This window comes from Perca fluviatilis, chromosome 6, assembly GCF_010015445.1.
Source record: "Perca fluviatilis chromosome 6, GENO_Pfluv_1.0, whole genome shotgun sequence".
Classification (NCBI taxonomy): Eukaryota; Metazoa; Chordata; class Actinopteri; order Perciformes; family Percidae; genus Perca; species Perca fluviatilis.
The window spans coordinates 38307664-38324309 of record NC_053117.1 but is presented as its reverse complement, the minus strand read 5'-3'; the positions used below and the strand labels follow the sequence as shown (position 1 = coordinate 38324309).

General features: G+C 40.1%; 1 protein-coding gene across 1 annotated transcript; it reads right to left on the bottom strand.

Annotated features, from left to right (window-relative positions):
• Positions 1-813: 813 nt before the first annotated feature.
• Positions 814-14707, bottom strand: si:ch211-214j8.12 (uncharacterized protein LOC100000539 homolog). Its single transcript, XM_039804048.1, is given in 6 exon segments — positions 814-964; positions 5850-6260; positions 6263-6963; positions 8097-8263; positions 12270-12564; positions 14432-14707. Coding segments are annotated over 5 exon segments (1668 nt in total). The 5' UTR covers positions 12508-12564; positions 14432-14707.
• Between the last annotated feature and the right edge of the window lie 1939 nt (positions 14708-16646).

The following is a 16646-nucleotide window of genomic DNA, read 5'->3' as shown; positions in this document are numbered from 1 at the left end:
AATGAATTGGCAAAAACATTTTTTCATTGATTTTTGATTTGATTCTGACATCAGAAACAGGGTTGTTTTCATTTTCGGTTTGAAACAAATTATAACACACACACACACACACACACACACACACACACACACACACACACACACACACACACACACACACACACACACACACACACACACACTATTTTTCATTTTCTAATTAAAAATGAAAAACTAATTATTCAATGATACTCAGAACTGTATCCACCCCGCCCCCCTCCATCATTTACATTCAAAACGGTTGTAAATCCACTTTCTTTTCAACCGCGCTGCTCCTGTTTTTGGTCTCTTTTTTTTTTTTTTTTTTTAATCAGGGACAATGCACAAAAAACATTAGTCTATAAAAGAAGAGATGTCATGTGCCAGGTTATAGCAAAAAATGCTAATTTCCACCCGCAGTCCCTGGACAGGTTGATGTTATACTTACAAAAATTCATAAAATATATACACAATAACACATGAAAGCATTACTTCACTCACATCATAAACACACTCTCCAATTCAGGAATCTATCACTCACTCACTCACAGTTTACATCGTTCAAATCACAGTCATTCAGTGCGTACAAGTTTGCTTTGATAATAACCACCGTTTGGTCAGGCGTCACTACGACCAGACGACTTGGACTTGACTGACCGTCTTGCAGTCCGTCCACTCGACCAGACTGATTTGCCAGCAGTTATTCACATCCACGTATCGGAGTCTCTTGCTCCGCTGCATTATGCTCTTCACCGTAATCACCAATCCCGTCATCCGCATCACGCTGACGCTCGGCTAGCGCCGAAGCGGTCCGAGGCACGCGCGAGAGTCCGCGGAATCTGCGAAGAGATGCGCATCCGAGTCCGTCTGCGTGATGCGTGTTAAGGATAAATTAGTGCCTATCCAGGACACGACGGGCTTCATTTGGCTGTGCTCGTAGGAGAAACTCCAGAGAAGAGAGACACAAAGAAGATGAACAAGCAGAGGATTACTTTAAAGGTCTCATATCATGATAATTTTCAGGTTCATACTTGCATTTTGGGCTTCTACTAGAACATGTTTACATGCTTTAATGTTAAAAAACAGAGAAGAGAGACACAAAGAAGATGAACAAGTAGAGGATTACTTTAAAGGTCTCATATCATGATAATTGTCAGGTTCATACTTGCATTTTGGGCTTCTACTAGAACATGTTTACATGCTTTAATGTTAAAAAAACACTTTTCTCACACTGTCTGTCTGAATATTCCTGTATTCACCCTCTGGGCCCTATCGTGCAGTGGTTAGTCTAATGTAATGTAGTGGGTATATATATATATATATCTCCTTTGGGGGGGCATATCAAAGTGTGGGGTCTGGATGTCCTCCCCCAGGGTTATTTTGAGCGTTTGAGTTATTTGAGCGTCAAAGACTTCATTTCCTGCATTCTGATACACTTTAATGCACCAATTTATGGTGGAAATACCTTTATTTATCCTATGAGAAAGGAAAACACATGACATTAAAAACATAAATATCAAACATCAAAAATATAATGGAATATAAAGCAGTAAGGGGGGCTTTCACATCAGGGACCTGAGCCTGGATCACAAAAGTTGACCCCAAAGCAACAAGGACAAAATAAAATAGGCTGCTTATATTTGTCTTAAATGTTTGGTGAAGGGAGGATAACGGCGTTAGTGTAGGCGGGTCGATGAAAGATGAGAAAAGTCTCTCTGCATGTTCTGCAGTGTTAGCTTAGTTTTCTGTCGCATTATATCTGAAGTGAGCACATTTTTAAGTGGGTATTAGGGCTGAACGATTTTTGAAAATAATCTAATTGCGATTTATTTAAAAAATATTGCGATTGCGATTCGATATGCGATTATTTTTTAAGCTCTTTGTCTTCTGTATTAGTCAACAAAAACTAGCAATAAATCATTGTATAGTATGAACTTCACAAGATTAGATAGATTAAACAAGCTGTTCTTTCCTGGAGGCCAGGTCTATATGTGATGGTGAAATTAGGTGATGGGTGAATTTATATGAATGACCTCTTTTATTTAACTACTTCAATCCCAGTAGTATATTGAGCACTGACCAAGCCTGGTGGAAACATTCATATGAAAGTCAGAAATAAATCACACTAAAGTGCAGATTGCAGAAATATAAAAACAAATGTGGCTTTACAACACTTAGTAGTATTTAGATTATTTAATTATTATTAACATAGACATATGTAAACATGTGGATTGCATTTTTTAAACACTGTCTTTGAACTTTACTAGACAGTTAAATAAGTAAAATATATACATCGGTGTATTTTCTTTAACAGCGCACAGAGAGGAGCCGCCTCCAGCCCCCCCCTCCCCTCATGAAGTTGCGCGTGTGCATGACGATACGTCAACGACGCTGCACTAGCTCAGAGAGGCTATCGTTACGTTAGTAGTAGCATGCAGGTGTTGCCGTGGGATTAGCTAACTGTACTAATAAAACCGCCTGAAAACACCGTGGCCACGCTGCTGTGACAGCTCCCCGAACGTCATTTATCAGAGTCTGGTTGTTACCCGCTCGCAGGCGTCTCCTCCGCTCCATATCTTTATAATGGAGCTAACCGGAGCTAACCGCTAATCAGAGCTAATTGTTGCTAACCGAGCCTTCAGTTCTGCGCGTGCCTGTATTCATTAACTGCATGTGTGGACTGGAGCCCGAATAAAACCCTACAAGTTTTAAACTACAACTCAGAGTTGTTTGAATGACAGAAATCTGCTCAAGGTACGGCGTACCGTTAGCGTGCTAAGTTGATGCTTTCTCTGCGGACTACGGAGTGCGGACTGATTTGCTCGTGAGTCACGTGACCAAATCGCAGCCCTTTGCGATTAGGAAATCGCGTTTTAACATATCGCGATATTATCGCAAATGCAATTAATCGTTCAGCCCTAGTGGGTATATGGAAAATCCTGGAGATTTCTTAGTGGGTATACAGCGTATAGCTGCGTATCACGTAGACTACACCACTGCTATCTTGCCCCCGGCGCAGCGCAAAGCCCGACGCCAGTGTCTTTGCTAGTTTAAGACCGACGCAGTTGTCAATTTGACTTAAAACGCTTAATGGATGATCAAAGTTAACCGTGTTTTTAAAAAAGTGTCTTGTGTTCCTACATTTTGCTTCAATTTAAGCCCTATCCTCCCACAAAATTTTTTAGGGTTAGGGTTATAAAGTCATAGGTTATAAAATCTGATACAAATTTATGAAAAAGGAAATGTGGGAACATAGGGTCTAATTTTGAAAAAAATCTTAGAAATGTGGGAATATAGGGTCTAATTTTGAAAAAAATCTTAGAAATGTGGGAATACAGGGCCTAATTTTGAAAAAAATCTTAGAAATGTGGGAACATAGGGCCTAATTTTGAAAAGAATCTTAGAAATGTGGGAACCTAGGGCTTAATTTGAAGAACAATCTTAGAAATGTGGGAATACAGGGCCTAATTTTGAAAAAAATCTTAGAAATGTGGGAACCTAGGGCTTAATTTGAAGAAAAATCTTAGAAATGTGGGAATATAGGGCCTAATTTTGAAAAAAATCTTAGAAATGTGGGAACATAGGGCCTAATTTTGAAAAAAATCTTAGAAATGTGGGAACCTAGGGCTTAATTTGAAGAAAAATCTTAGAAATGTGGGAATATAGGGCCTAATTTTGAAAAAAATCTTAGAAATGTGGGAACCTAGGGCTTAATTTGAAGAAAAATCTTAGAAATGTGGGAATATAGGGCCTAATTTTGAAAAAAATCTCAGAAATGTGGGAACCTAGGGCTTAATTTGAAGAAAAATCTTAGAAATGTGGGAACATAGGGCCTAATTTAAAAAAAATCTTAGAAATGTGGGAACATAGGGCCTAATTTTGAAAAATAATCTTAGAAATGTGGGAACATAGGGTCTAATTTTGAAAAAAATCTTAGAAATGTGGGAACATAGGGCTTAATTTGAAGAAAAATCTTAGAAATGTGGGAATATAGGGCCTAATTTTAAAAAAAATCTTAGAAATGTGGGAACATAGGGCCTAATTTTGAAAAAAATCTTAGAAATGTGGGAACATAGGGCCTAATTTTGAAAAAAAATCTTAGAAATGTGGGAACATAGGGCCTAATTTTGAAAAAAATCTTAGAAATGTGGGAACATAGGGCCTAATTTTGAAAAAAAATCTTAGAAATGTGGGAACATAGGGCCTAATTTTGAAAAAAAAAAAAAAAAAAAAATCTTAGAAATGTGGGAACATAGGGTCTAATTTTGAAAAAAATCTTAGAAATGTGGGAACATAGGGCTTAATTTGAGAAAATCTTAGAAATGTGGGAATATAGGGCCTAATTTTGAAAAAAGGGGGATATTAGAAATGTGGGAACATAGGGCCTAATTTTGAAAAAAAAACTTTAGAAATGTGGGAACATAGGGCCTAATTTTGAAAAAAAAACTTAGAAATGTGGAGAACCTAGGGCTTAATTTGAAGAAAAATCTTAGAAATGTGGGAATATAGGGCCTAATTTTGAAAAAAATCTTAGAAATGTGGGAACCTAGGGCTTAATTTGAAGAAAAATCTTAGAAATGTGGGAATATAGGGCCTAATTTTGAAAAAAATCTTAGAAATGTGGGAACATAGGGCCTAATTTTGAAAAAAATCTTAGAAATGTGGGAACATAGGGCCTAATTTTGAAAAAAATCTTAGAAATGTGGGAACATAGGGCTTAATTTGAAGAAAAATCTTAGAAATGTGGGAATATAGGGCCTAATTTTGAAAAAAATCTTAGAAATGTGGGAACATAGGGCCTAATTTTGAAAAAAAATCTTAGAAATGTGGGAACATAGGGCCTAATTTTGAAAAAAATCTTAGAAATGTGGGAACATAACCTTTTTTTTAAAAAAAAATTTTTAATAGGAAAAAGAGTTTTTTTTAAAAATACATAACTTAGAAATGTGGAAACATAGGGTCTAATTTTGAAAAAAATCTTAGAAATGTGGGAACATAGGGTCTAATTTTGAAAAAAATCTTAGAAATGTGGGAACATAGGGCCTAATTTGGAAATAAAAATCTTAGAAATGTGGGAACATAGGGCCTAATTTTGAAAAAAATCTTAGAAATGTGGGGACATACAGCCTAATTTTGAAAAAAATCTTAGAAATGTGGGGACATAGAGCCTAATTTTGAAAAAAATCTTAGAAATGTGGGAACATAGGGCCTAATTTTGAAAAAAATCTTAGAAATGTGGGGACATAGAGCCTAATTTTGAAAAAATCTTAGAAATGTGGGGACATAGAGCCTAATTTTGAAAAAAATCTTAGAAATGTGGGAACATAGGGCCTAATTTTGAAAAAAATCTTAGAAATGTGGGGACATAGAGCCTAATTTTGAAAAAAATCTTAGAAATGTGGGGACATAGAGCCTAATTTTGAAAAAAATCTTAGAAATGTGGGGACATAGAGCCTAATTTTGAAAAAACTCTTAGAAATGTAGGAACATAGGGCCTAATTTTGAAAAAACTCTTAGAAATGTAGGAACATAGGGCCTAATTTTGAAAAAACTCTTAGAAATGTAGGAACATAGGGCCTAATTTTGAAAAAAATCTTAGAAATGTGGGAACATAGGGCCTAATTTAGAAAAAAATCTTAGAAATGTGGGAACATAGGGCCTAATTTTGAAAAAAATCTTAGAAAGGTGGGAACATAGGACCTAATTTGAAGAAAAATCTTAGAAATGTGGGAACATAGGGCCTAATTTTCAGTGAAAAAAAATGAATTCTTAGAAATGTGGGAACATAGGCCCACTCCCCAAAAAGACTCCGATTGTGATCATGGCCTTACTGGAGCGTGAGAGAGCAGAGGTTAGGCAGCCGAGGAAGACCCCGATCATCGTCGCGCTGATCGTCCTCGTCTTCTTCGTCCTGTGGGCCGGTGGTGGGAGCCTCGGCGGAGATGAGCAGGTCTCTGAGTCTGGGACACGCCTCGATGGCCTCCAGTAGAGGCGTGCGAGGGCTGGTTTTCACCCCCTGCAGCGCGAGAGAGACCAAAGAGGAGCCTGCGACGCCCAAGGCGGGAAGAAGATCCAGCAGAGCGCCGGGGAAGTGCACGGAGAGGCTGCGCAGCTGGCCGGCCCACGCCGAGAGGCCCGCGGCCAACAGAGAGCCCCGGCTCCCTCCTCTGGCGTCTACATCCTCCTCGACGTTCACGGATACGGAGTAAACGTTTGGACACGCACGACTTAAACTGTCCAGACTCACAGCCGTACCCATTCAACAATACCCTCTCCTCCTCCTCCTCCTCCCTCCTCCTCCTCTTCTTCCTCCTCTTCTTCTTCATCCTCATCCTCAGCCCCTGCTGCTGCCCCTTCTCTCTTTTCCCTCGAGCTGTCCGAGCCCTGCCTGCGCCTCCACTCCCTCCACACCTCCCCCAGCCGGGGAACTCTTTCTCTGTCAGTGAACTTGTCCGTGTGTCCGAAGCGTCCGTGCTGGAGGAGGCAGCAGGCCTGCGCCAGGCCCTCCAGCTCCACCGTCTCCAGGCAGGGCAGGGAGAGGAGCAGGTAGGCCGCCGCCGCCACAGCGTCTCCCTCTTCTTTCCCAAACCCGATATCCAGAGCCAGCAGGCTGCGGAGGGGCAGAGCAGGCAGCGGCGCAGAGCGAGAAGAGGACACCGTTGTTGATCGAGATGTACAACGCGCCGACGTAGACGGACAGCCAGAGAACGGAAAGGAGGCCCCGCCTCCGAGAGGAAGTAGCGCAGCAGGGGACAGGGAGGGACAGCGAGATACGTCCAGATGGCGCAGCAAACGACAGCGCTGGGCAATTGTTGTGATGACACATCCGTCACACGGTGTACCGGCGAGGGAGAGCGAGCGCAGGGCAGGGAGACAGCACAGCGTTTCAGACTGCAGCTTGGAGGGCAGCTGCTGGGCTCCAGACAGGTCCAGACTCCACAGACCCTGGGACAGAAAGAAGGAAATATAAAGACTTTAAAGGTGCAGTAGGTAAGACTTATAAAACTACCTTTCTGTCATATTTGCTGAAACTGACCCTATGTTCCAGTAGAACTACATGAAGCAGGTCATTTAAAAAAGAAATCCAGCTCCTCTGGCTCCACCTACAGCCTGTAGTGGAATTTGCAAAAATCCACAGCTCCCTGTTCAGATGCACCAATCAGGGCCAGGGGGGGGTGTCTAACTGTGTGTCAAACACTGCTCATGCACACACATTCATTCTCCCTTGTGGGGGGAGGGGCTTAGGAGACAGTTTGGGGTTTTAGCGGAAAGGGGGAGGGACTGAGAAGTTGTCGATGTTCAAATTTTTTGGCTAAGTCCTGGATCTTCCCAATCCTACCTACGGCAACTTTAGGGAAGTAAAGGCCAGACACAAGCAGGACTGCAACTAACTATTATTTTCTTGATTAATCGATTACTTGTTGGTAGTTAAATTGATAAATTTTGCATTTGCAGCTCTAGACACAAGATATCTAAAGAAATGAGAGCTGCTGAGATTAATCGATTAGTTGCCAACTATTAAATTAATTGCTAATCGATGAATCGGTTTAAGTCATTTTTTATGAAACAAGGTAAAACTTCTCTGATTCCAGCTTGTTAAATGTGAATATTATCTAGTTTCTTCTCTCCTCTGTGACATTAATGTAGAGCCCAGTAGTTTCTGTGATCACAGAATCACAAAATTGAGACATTAATAAAAGCTGTGAGACAGATTCCATACGGCCCTACATGAAGTCAGTGCTAAAAGCTAACAATATCGTTTCCAATCGAGAATCCCACTGTAACTGTAGTTTAAAAAAACGTCTTAAAAATACATTAAACAATAGTTCCCATTGGCTTAAGCACTGTGGGCCCCCGGGCTTGCAATACATTAGCGGGAACCCTGAGATTATTACCTCTTCTGAAGAGTCCATTATGCTTTTTTAATCCTCCCGTGGTGGTGGTGCGTGATCACTAGGGAGACTTGTGTCATGTGGACGCGCAACAGTGTTGTTGTCATTACTTAGAATTCCTCATGGAGGAGACAGAGACAGTAGCTTTAAGATAAGTGATCCAGCATCTGTGCAGCTATATCTGACCTGGCAACGTGCAGTGATGTGGGCACAGAGAGCGGAGGTGACCAGACCGGGACACTTCCCCAGAGACAGGCCACGGAGTTGGGGGACCAGCAGGAGGTGCAGAGCTGCCCGGGACATCTGCTTTCTGCTGCACAGCAGCCGCGTCAGCTCCTCCACCAGCGCAGACGCTACACGGACAATAACGGACAATAACGGAGAGCAGCAGGGTTAGAAGTGATCAATCACGCCAGTGTTTCCTCCATGTTTGTTTTGTAGTGGCGGCCCGCCATGGCAAAATTTCTGCCGCCACGGTATCAGAAATGGGGCAGACACACAATGTAGTCGCAGTTGCCTTTGAAATTATCCTGCCGACTGCCGCTCACATTGCAAGTCAAGAACAAGGAGAACTATTCAGAGGTTACTGGGCCCGTCCAGTTTAACTACACATGCTGTTGTGTTGCTGTAGTTTATTGTCAAAACATTAGCTTTCTTCCAAGTCGACTATTAACAGATATGGTGTTCACAAAGTAGCCCAAGTAGCAGTAGCAGTGCTTCGGCTGTACCTACACCCAATATAGACCCAAGTCAAGGAAATCGTCTAGTCTTAATCTGCATTGCTATTTGTACTCGTTGTGAATATGCAGGCCACAAGAAGCAATTAGGTTGTTTTTTCTTGTTGTTGGCTCACTTTGTTTTTTTAAGATTATTTTTTGGGCATATATAGGCCTTTATTTGACAGGACAGCTGAAGACATGAAAGGAGAGAGAGAGGGGGGATGACATGCAGCAAAGGGCCACAGGTCGGAGTCGAACCCGGGCCTGCTGCGTCGAGGAGTAAACCTCTATATATGGGCGCCCGCTCTACCAACTGAGCTATCTGGGCGCCTGTTGGATCACTTTTACTCATGACATGCTAACCGGCAACAAACAATTCCATTCACTACGCTACGCTAAGCTAAGCTAGCGGAGGCGCTGCCCGACTAAAGGCTGTTTTATGCTTCTGAGTCAACTGCACGCTGTAGCTATGCTGTCGCTCCTACAGCGTCGTGACCTTTCGGAGTTCTGCGTCGGGGTTGAACGCGTTTCTTTGCATCGCGGTGCATTTCACCGCCATAACGCTAGGGCGTGTGTGGGCCACCTCCAGAGGGTCATGGCAAACGAGAAGCTAAAGTTTCGCGTTGATAGCTTTTATATTGGCCGAGATATGGCAAAGTTAGGGTTTTCATAGTTAGCTACACAAATTTGTTTGTGCGTAATATGCGCAATTTTTATCCTATAAACATTATTTTGATAATTTTTTGTCAGGTCGGTCTGGAGATGCTACCTGCCAAGTTTTGTGCAGATCGGTCACACGGTCTAGGAGGAGATCGAAAATCAATCGCGATTTTTCACGCATAAAAGCCTAGGCGGAAATGGGCGTGGCCTATAGCAGGCGATTCAGTTTGTTGTTCCCATCAGTAACTTACGCACAAAAACATAAAAAACAGGGTCCAGGTTGAAAAAAACGGTTACCCTTTATGCAAAAACTGGATATAAGATACAGTACAGGCCAAAAGTTTGGACACACCTTCTCATTCAATGCGTTTCCTTTTTATTTTCATGACTATTTACATTGTAGATTCTCACTGAAGGCATCAAAACTATGAATGAACACATATGGAATTATGTACTTAACAAAAAAGTGTGAAATAACTGAAAACATGTCTTATATTTTTGATTCCTCAAAGTAGCCACCCTTTGCTTTTTTATTAATAAGGAAAAAATTCCACTAATTAACCCTGACAAAGCACACCTGTGAAGGTAAAACAATTTCAGGTGACTACCTCATGAAGCTCATTGAGAGAACACCAAGGGTTTGCAGAGTTATCAAAAAAAGCAAAGGGTGGCTACTTTGAAGAATCTAAAATATAAGACATGTTTTCAGTTATTTCACACGTTTTTGTTAAGTACATAATTCCATATTCATTCATAGTTTTGATGCTTTCAGTGAGAATCTACAATGTAAATAGTCATGAAAATAAAGAAACACATTGAATGAGAAGGTGTGTCCAAACTTTTGGCCTGTACTGTACATGAACTAATAAAAAGTTAGTTAATAAAACATTTTGTTTTGCTCGCCATGTTGATATAAGTCAGCAAGTCGGGGAACCAAAATCCCAAAATCTTTCCTGAGTTTCCGATACGTTGTTGTGCATTTTTCAACTCAGACGCACGTTTTTCCGATGTGTCCGACACCCCATGAACGCAGCAGTAGCTTAGTCGTGACAACACAACCATACCGAAGTCCCAACGGCTCGTTTAAAGGCAGTTTCTGAGCTGTGTGCATTTCTCTGTACGTTGAGGGTTTTGATACTTTCACCGTATTCAAAAAGCACCTCGACCAGCTTTATAATAACCAGCTTTATAATAACCAGCTTTATAATAACCTGCTTTATAATAACCTGCTTTATAATAACCAGCTTTATAATAACCAGCTTTATAATAACCAGCTTTATAATAACCTGCTTTATAATAACCAGCTTTATAATAACCAGCTTTATAATAACCTGATTTATAATAACCAGCTTTATAATAACCTGCTTTATAATAACCAGCTTTATAATAACCTGCTTTATAATAACCAGCTTTATAATAACCAGCTTTATAATAACCAGCTTTATAATAACCAGCCTTATAATAACCAGCTTTATAATAACCTGCTTTATAATAACCTGCTTTATAATAACCTGCTTTATAATAACCAGCTTTATAATAATCAGCTTTATAATAACCAGCTTTATAATAACCTGCTTTATAATAACCAGCTTTATAATAACCAGCTTTATAATAACCTGCTTTATAATAACATGCTTTATAATAACCAGCTTTATAATAATCAGCTTTATAATAACCAGCTTTATAATAACCTGCTTTATAATAACCTGCTTTATAATAACCTGCTTTATAATAACATGCTTTATAATAACCAGCTTTATAATAACCTGCTTTATAATAACCAGCTTTATAATAACCAGCTTTATAATAACCAGCTTTATAATAATCAGCTTTATAATAACCAGCTTTATAATAACCTGCTTTATAATAACCAGCTTTATAATAACCAGCTTTATAATAACCAGCTTTATAATAACCTGCTTTATAATAACATGCTTTATAATAACATGCTTTATAATAACCAGCTTTATAATAACCTGCTTTATAATAAACAAAGACAAAGGAAACCTGCAGCTCTAAGAGAAACATCTGCACCCGTTATGTAACCTCTGACTAGGGCTGGGCACCGAACGTCGATACTTTCATGGCACCGAAAAAAAGCGTTTGCTGCGATATGATATTAATTGCGAGCCGAAAGCGGTCGCGGTGCTGTTGTTTCTCACTTCCTGTGAGACAAGCAGGCACAACGGTGGTTTCTGAGCCCTGATGACTGACTGACAGGCTGAGGTTGTAAGGCAAGGCAACTTTACTTCTACAGCACCTTTCAGCAACAAGGCAATTCAATTACATTCCTTTGCACTTAAGTTAGTTCTCCATTAGTTCAATGTTGACAACAGGGCAGTCACCAAGTTTAGTGTTAAAGGTTTGTGTCATTATGCAGTGGGCACTAAAACGTATTTGTTGTTTACAGTCCTTTGCATTTTAGTTAGTTTAATATTAGCCTGTACACAATGTCATTTATTTATTTATTATTTATAATGTGTTCATTTTGGAGCAAAAAGGTTTCTCTTTTTTTGTTAACTTTTAAAGTTGGGACTGATACCAACCCTGAGTATCTGGCTGGCGCCCCCCTATCCAAAAGCACAACCTTGTATATATATATATATATATATATATATATATATATATATATATATATATATATATATATATATATTGTATTGTATATATATATATATATATATATGTATATATATATATATATACCATTAATAACATTGTGTTATTAATGTTACTCTGAGTGAGCAGTGGTACCAGATTTTTAAAAATTTTGATAACTGTTTTGATTCACAATTAAGGTGGAAAATAAAAGTTTTGTATTTAATGTATTTTTGTTGATGCTGAAATGGATTTTAAAACATATGGTATCGAAAAAAATATCGTTAAGGAACCGGTATCGAAACCTCTGACTCTGTATTTTCCCGTCCACGCGGTTAAAGGACGTTACGTACATTTTGAAAGCTGTCTGTCTCACACTCACGCAGTAGGCTGAAAGGCCCCATGATGTATCTGAATGAATAACGGTCCAGGTAGTTATCGGCGTAGTCCTTGGCCCACACCTCCGTCATGTTGTCTGCGAGGCTCAGCAGACACAGCCGGGTCAACGACAGGACGGAGACATCTTCATCCGTCTTCATCCACTCCCTACTCCTCGTCCTCCTCTGCCCGGGCCGAGCCTTCGCCCCCCCACGGTCACCCGAAGCCCGAAACAGAGGCATGTCCAAACAGGAAAGTGGAGTCAGAATCTGTGTGATGGGGAGGCGTCTCCTTTGCTGCTGGAGGGCGAAGTATAACAAGATACATATTTAAAAAAAAACTTATTTCTGATACCAAAATTATGTTTCCTTTTTCAGATTTTCTCCTACAATTTGCTATATTTTCTTGCAAATGTACCTAGAGGCCTGGATAACTTCCGTTGTGCAATCTGGATGCAGTGTTTTTTTTGTTTGTTTTCGGGGATTGTGTGCTTTTCTTTTGGGTGAGGCTATTTGCACCCCTGGTACAATTAGCAGTGTATGCTATTTATATGCTATAATGCCCGACGACAATGGAGGCGGCCTGTGGTGTAAGAACGAGAGCGCTCCAAACTGTTCTGGATGGAAAAAATATACATTAAGTATAAGAAACAGAAAAAATAGAATTACTTATAATAATAGTAATAAATCAAACATATTTACACAATAAACACCCTTTTATAAACATATAACATGACTATTCTCTATGTTAACGTTATATGTCATTTGGACACAATTTTAATTGCTCCACTTTTGCTAAAAGAACTCATAATGGCCATTTTTGGGTATTTTTTTAAACGAATTAAGCTTATGAATCTAGAGTCGGCATTCTAGAGTAGCGACTCCAGAGTCTCACCCCTCAGTCACTAGGGTTGGGCATCGTTTAGATTTTACCGATTCTGATTCTTTGAGAGGTGGAGTTGAAACGGGTCACATGCTTATTTCACAAATAAGACGAAAGTTTTATTTTGATTCAAAGGTGGTTTGCAGTTTTCCAGCTTTTTCAACGTAAAATAAAGCCACACTAAAGCGCTGCTTACTGTGCTCCAAGAATGCAACCCAACAAGCGCCTGACTGCTACAGAAACCAAAACTTGCGCATGTTAAATTGGGAACCCATGATCAGATTTGAAACCAAATCCTCCAAACGATTCCAATAAAGAAACGATTCCACTGGAATCGTAATTTTTGAACCGATTCCAATCAGTCGTCGATGCCCAACCCTATCAGTCGCATTAGCTACAGGAGACAGCGAAAAAGCGGCAGGCCTCCATTCATTTTCAATGGGAGTGGCCATTTGCCAGCGACAAGCGACAAGAGCTTGCCGCTGCCCCGATCATGGCGGGGCCGAAATAGACAAGAAGTCTATTTTATGCAAACGCTGCGACAAAGCGACAGCCAATCGGAGTGAAGGCAGCGTGAAGGCAGCGTGACGTATGTAGGTTGGTTGCTCGAGTCGAAGAAAATCATTCAAGAGGGCAGAAACGCTTCGGGACATCGTATTTCTGTATATATCGGATATGTTTGGCATTTTATCTCATATATTTTGTTACCCCCATCGAGAAATAAATACTTTTAAATCCAAAAACATCGTTCTTGTGACTTGACAATACCTCTGAAGTGACTTGTAAGACCTCTTGCAGATACTTGGCAATAGCGTGCTACTATCGATACAGAAGGGTCACCATGTCAACGTTTAATCATAACATTTCATATTTCATCATACCTATATTTATGGGTCTATCCACAAAGTAAACAGAGGGGATGTGCTTGAAGGCAGCACCAGAGAATTTCTATTTACTTTTGCCAAGCAAGGAGTAGGCTAGGCTAGGCACGCCCAGCAACGCCTATTAGCTACTCTTTTGTAGCTAATGGGACTGTAGGGTGAGTCACTATTCGCTCCGAAGACAATCACCATCACTCTCTCACTCGCTCCACCACACACTTCCCATGCACGCACACGCACACACACACACACACACACACGCATACGCACACACACACACACACACACACACGCACACACACACACACACACACACACACACACGCGCGCAGTATAAATTTCAGCTACGGCGAAAGCTCTGCGTGGAGCCTCCGTAGAACCATAAATCAAGCTTAAGACCCACCTGCAAAACCACTTAGATGTTTTTACGTCCAGTAATCCAGTAAGAAAGAAGCCAGGGATGTAAAGCAAAAGTAAAAACCTTTGCACTATGACTCACAGCGACACTTCCTCACTGGATCACCAAGGGGCATCCTAGCCCTGGTTTTGATCTCTCAGGTACAGGTGAGGGTTGGCTGTTGTTTTCTCATTCCTAAATCACACACATACCATCACTGGCCACACATTACCAATCTATACATGTTGAATATTTGATTTCTGAAGCGGCGGTGTGCAGCCAGATGGGTAGTGCCTTCCTTAAAGATATTACTTAGGGTAAAAACTCCCTTGTGCGAAGTTTCCGCAGTACTCTGCCACTGATTGGCTAACCATGAGATTCTTCCACTAACCCAAACCAATCACACTCCTCATGCAGAAAAGCAACGAGTACTAGCCAATCAGAGAAAGGGTAGGGCGGGTCATGTCTTCGCCATCCTAGGAAACGCAAATTTGCGTCCACTCCCCATATATAATACATTGGAGCTTGTTTATGAAAACGTGCACATTTTGATTCCTGACTAGACCTCTATATAAGACTGGTGTATTAGGTATTTCATTTAATGTTTAATTTATTTGTACTTGAATGTTTGTCATGGAGGATTTTGTTTTATATCAGCTGAATATCTTTGGATTTTGGACAGACAAGAAGATTTAAAGACATCAGCTTGGACTTTTTACACATTTTTCTGACATTTAATGGACCACACGATTAATTAATCGATAATAATAAGTTGCGGCCCTACACATCGGCGTAACTTTGGGTTCAACATTGGGGGGGGGGGTGAACTGAGGTCCCGGACATGTCTGCATGTATTGAGAAAAGCAACAAAAAGATTGAAAAATTGTAGAAAAAAAATCCGAAAAAGAGACAAAAACGTTAAAATAAAGCAACGAAAACGTCGGAAAAATTGTCGAAAAAAACCCTCAAAATCAAAACGCTTCAAATATCAGAAAAGGCGCTAAAAGCTTTGGAAAAATGCGACAAAAACTTACAAAAAAAATGTGTCCAAAAAAAAAAACAGCAACAAAACAGTGTCAAAAATGTCTGAATAAGCAACATTGAAAACACCACAAAAATGTCAATGGATTATCGTGTGTGTGTGTGTGTGTGTGTGTGTGTGTGTTTATCTAAAATTCAATTGAATTGAATTGAATTAAACATATTACACTTGCTCTAGTCTGTCGTTAGCTAGCTAGCTTTTAGTGCATTTAAAGTGCCTAAAGCGAAGTGGTCAAAAGTGTGGCTGTATTTCACAGCCAAGGATTCACGAGCCTTTCTTTGATGTCATTTTTCAGTTTTTCAAGAATCAGTTTAGGAATCGGAATCGTAAAAATCCAAACGATGCCCAACCCTGATCGTGAATCGGTTAAAAATCTATATGAATGTGTAAAGATTACAAACGGTTGGGATAGAAAATGACTCACGATGCAGTTTATAAACGTCCTAGGGTGTAATCTAATTTAGATTTTACTTGTTTTGGGAAATAATGTGTTATTTAGGGATGTAACAATACACACAACTCACTATTCATCACATGTAACTCGAGCTGTGAGCCTTAAATTGGACGTGGTTGGAAAATGAAGATGGCCGGGTGCTGCGCCTTTTGTCTCTCACGTTACCTTCATTAACTTCTCGTCTTACATCAGACACGACGAGTCTTCACACACACAATAACAAGGCGAAGAACAATGGCAAACCACAATCACGCAGCGGAGGAATGTAACAGGTACCTCTACTCTACTGTTGTGCTTGATGTACTTGTTAATACTTTTATACTCTGCCACCTTTAAAGGTAAATACTCCATTACACGTGTTTGGCGGTAGGGGTGTAACGATGCATCGGGAATCGGTTTAAAAATCTATATAAATGTGTTAAGATGAATGTTTTATTTAATTTGTTATTTAAGATAAAATAGAATTTCAGTTGCACTTTTGATAAGAGTTACAGTACAGGCCAAATGTTTGGACACACCTTCTCATTCAATGTGTTTCTTTATTATTTTCATGACTATTTACATTGTAGATTCTCACTGAAGGCATCAAAACTATGAATGAACACATATGGAATTATGTATTTAACAAAAACGTGTGAAATAACTGAAAACATGTCTTATATTTTAGATTCTTCAAAGTAGCCACCCTTTGCTTTTTTTGATAACTCTGCAAACCCTTGGTGTTC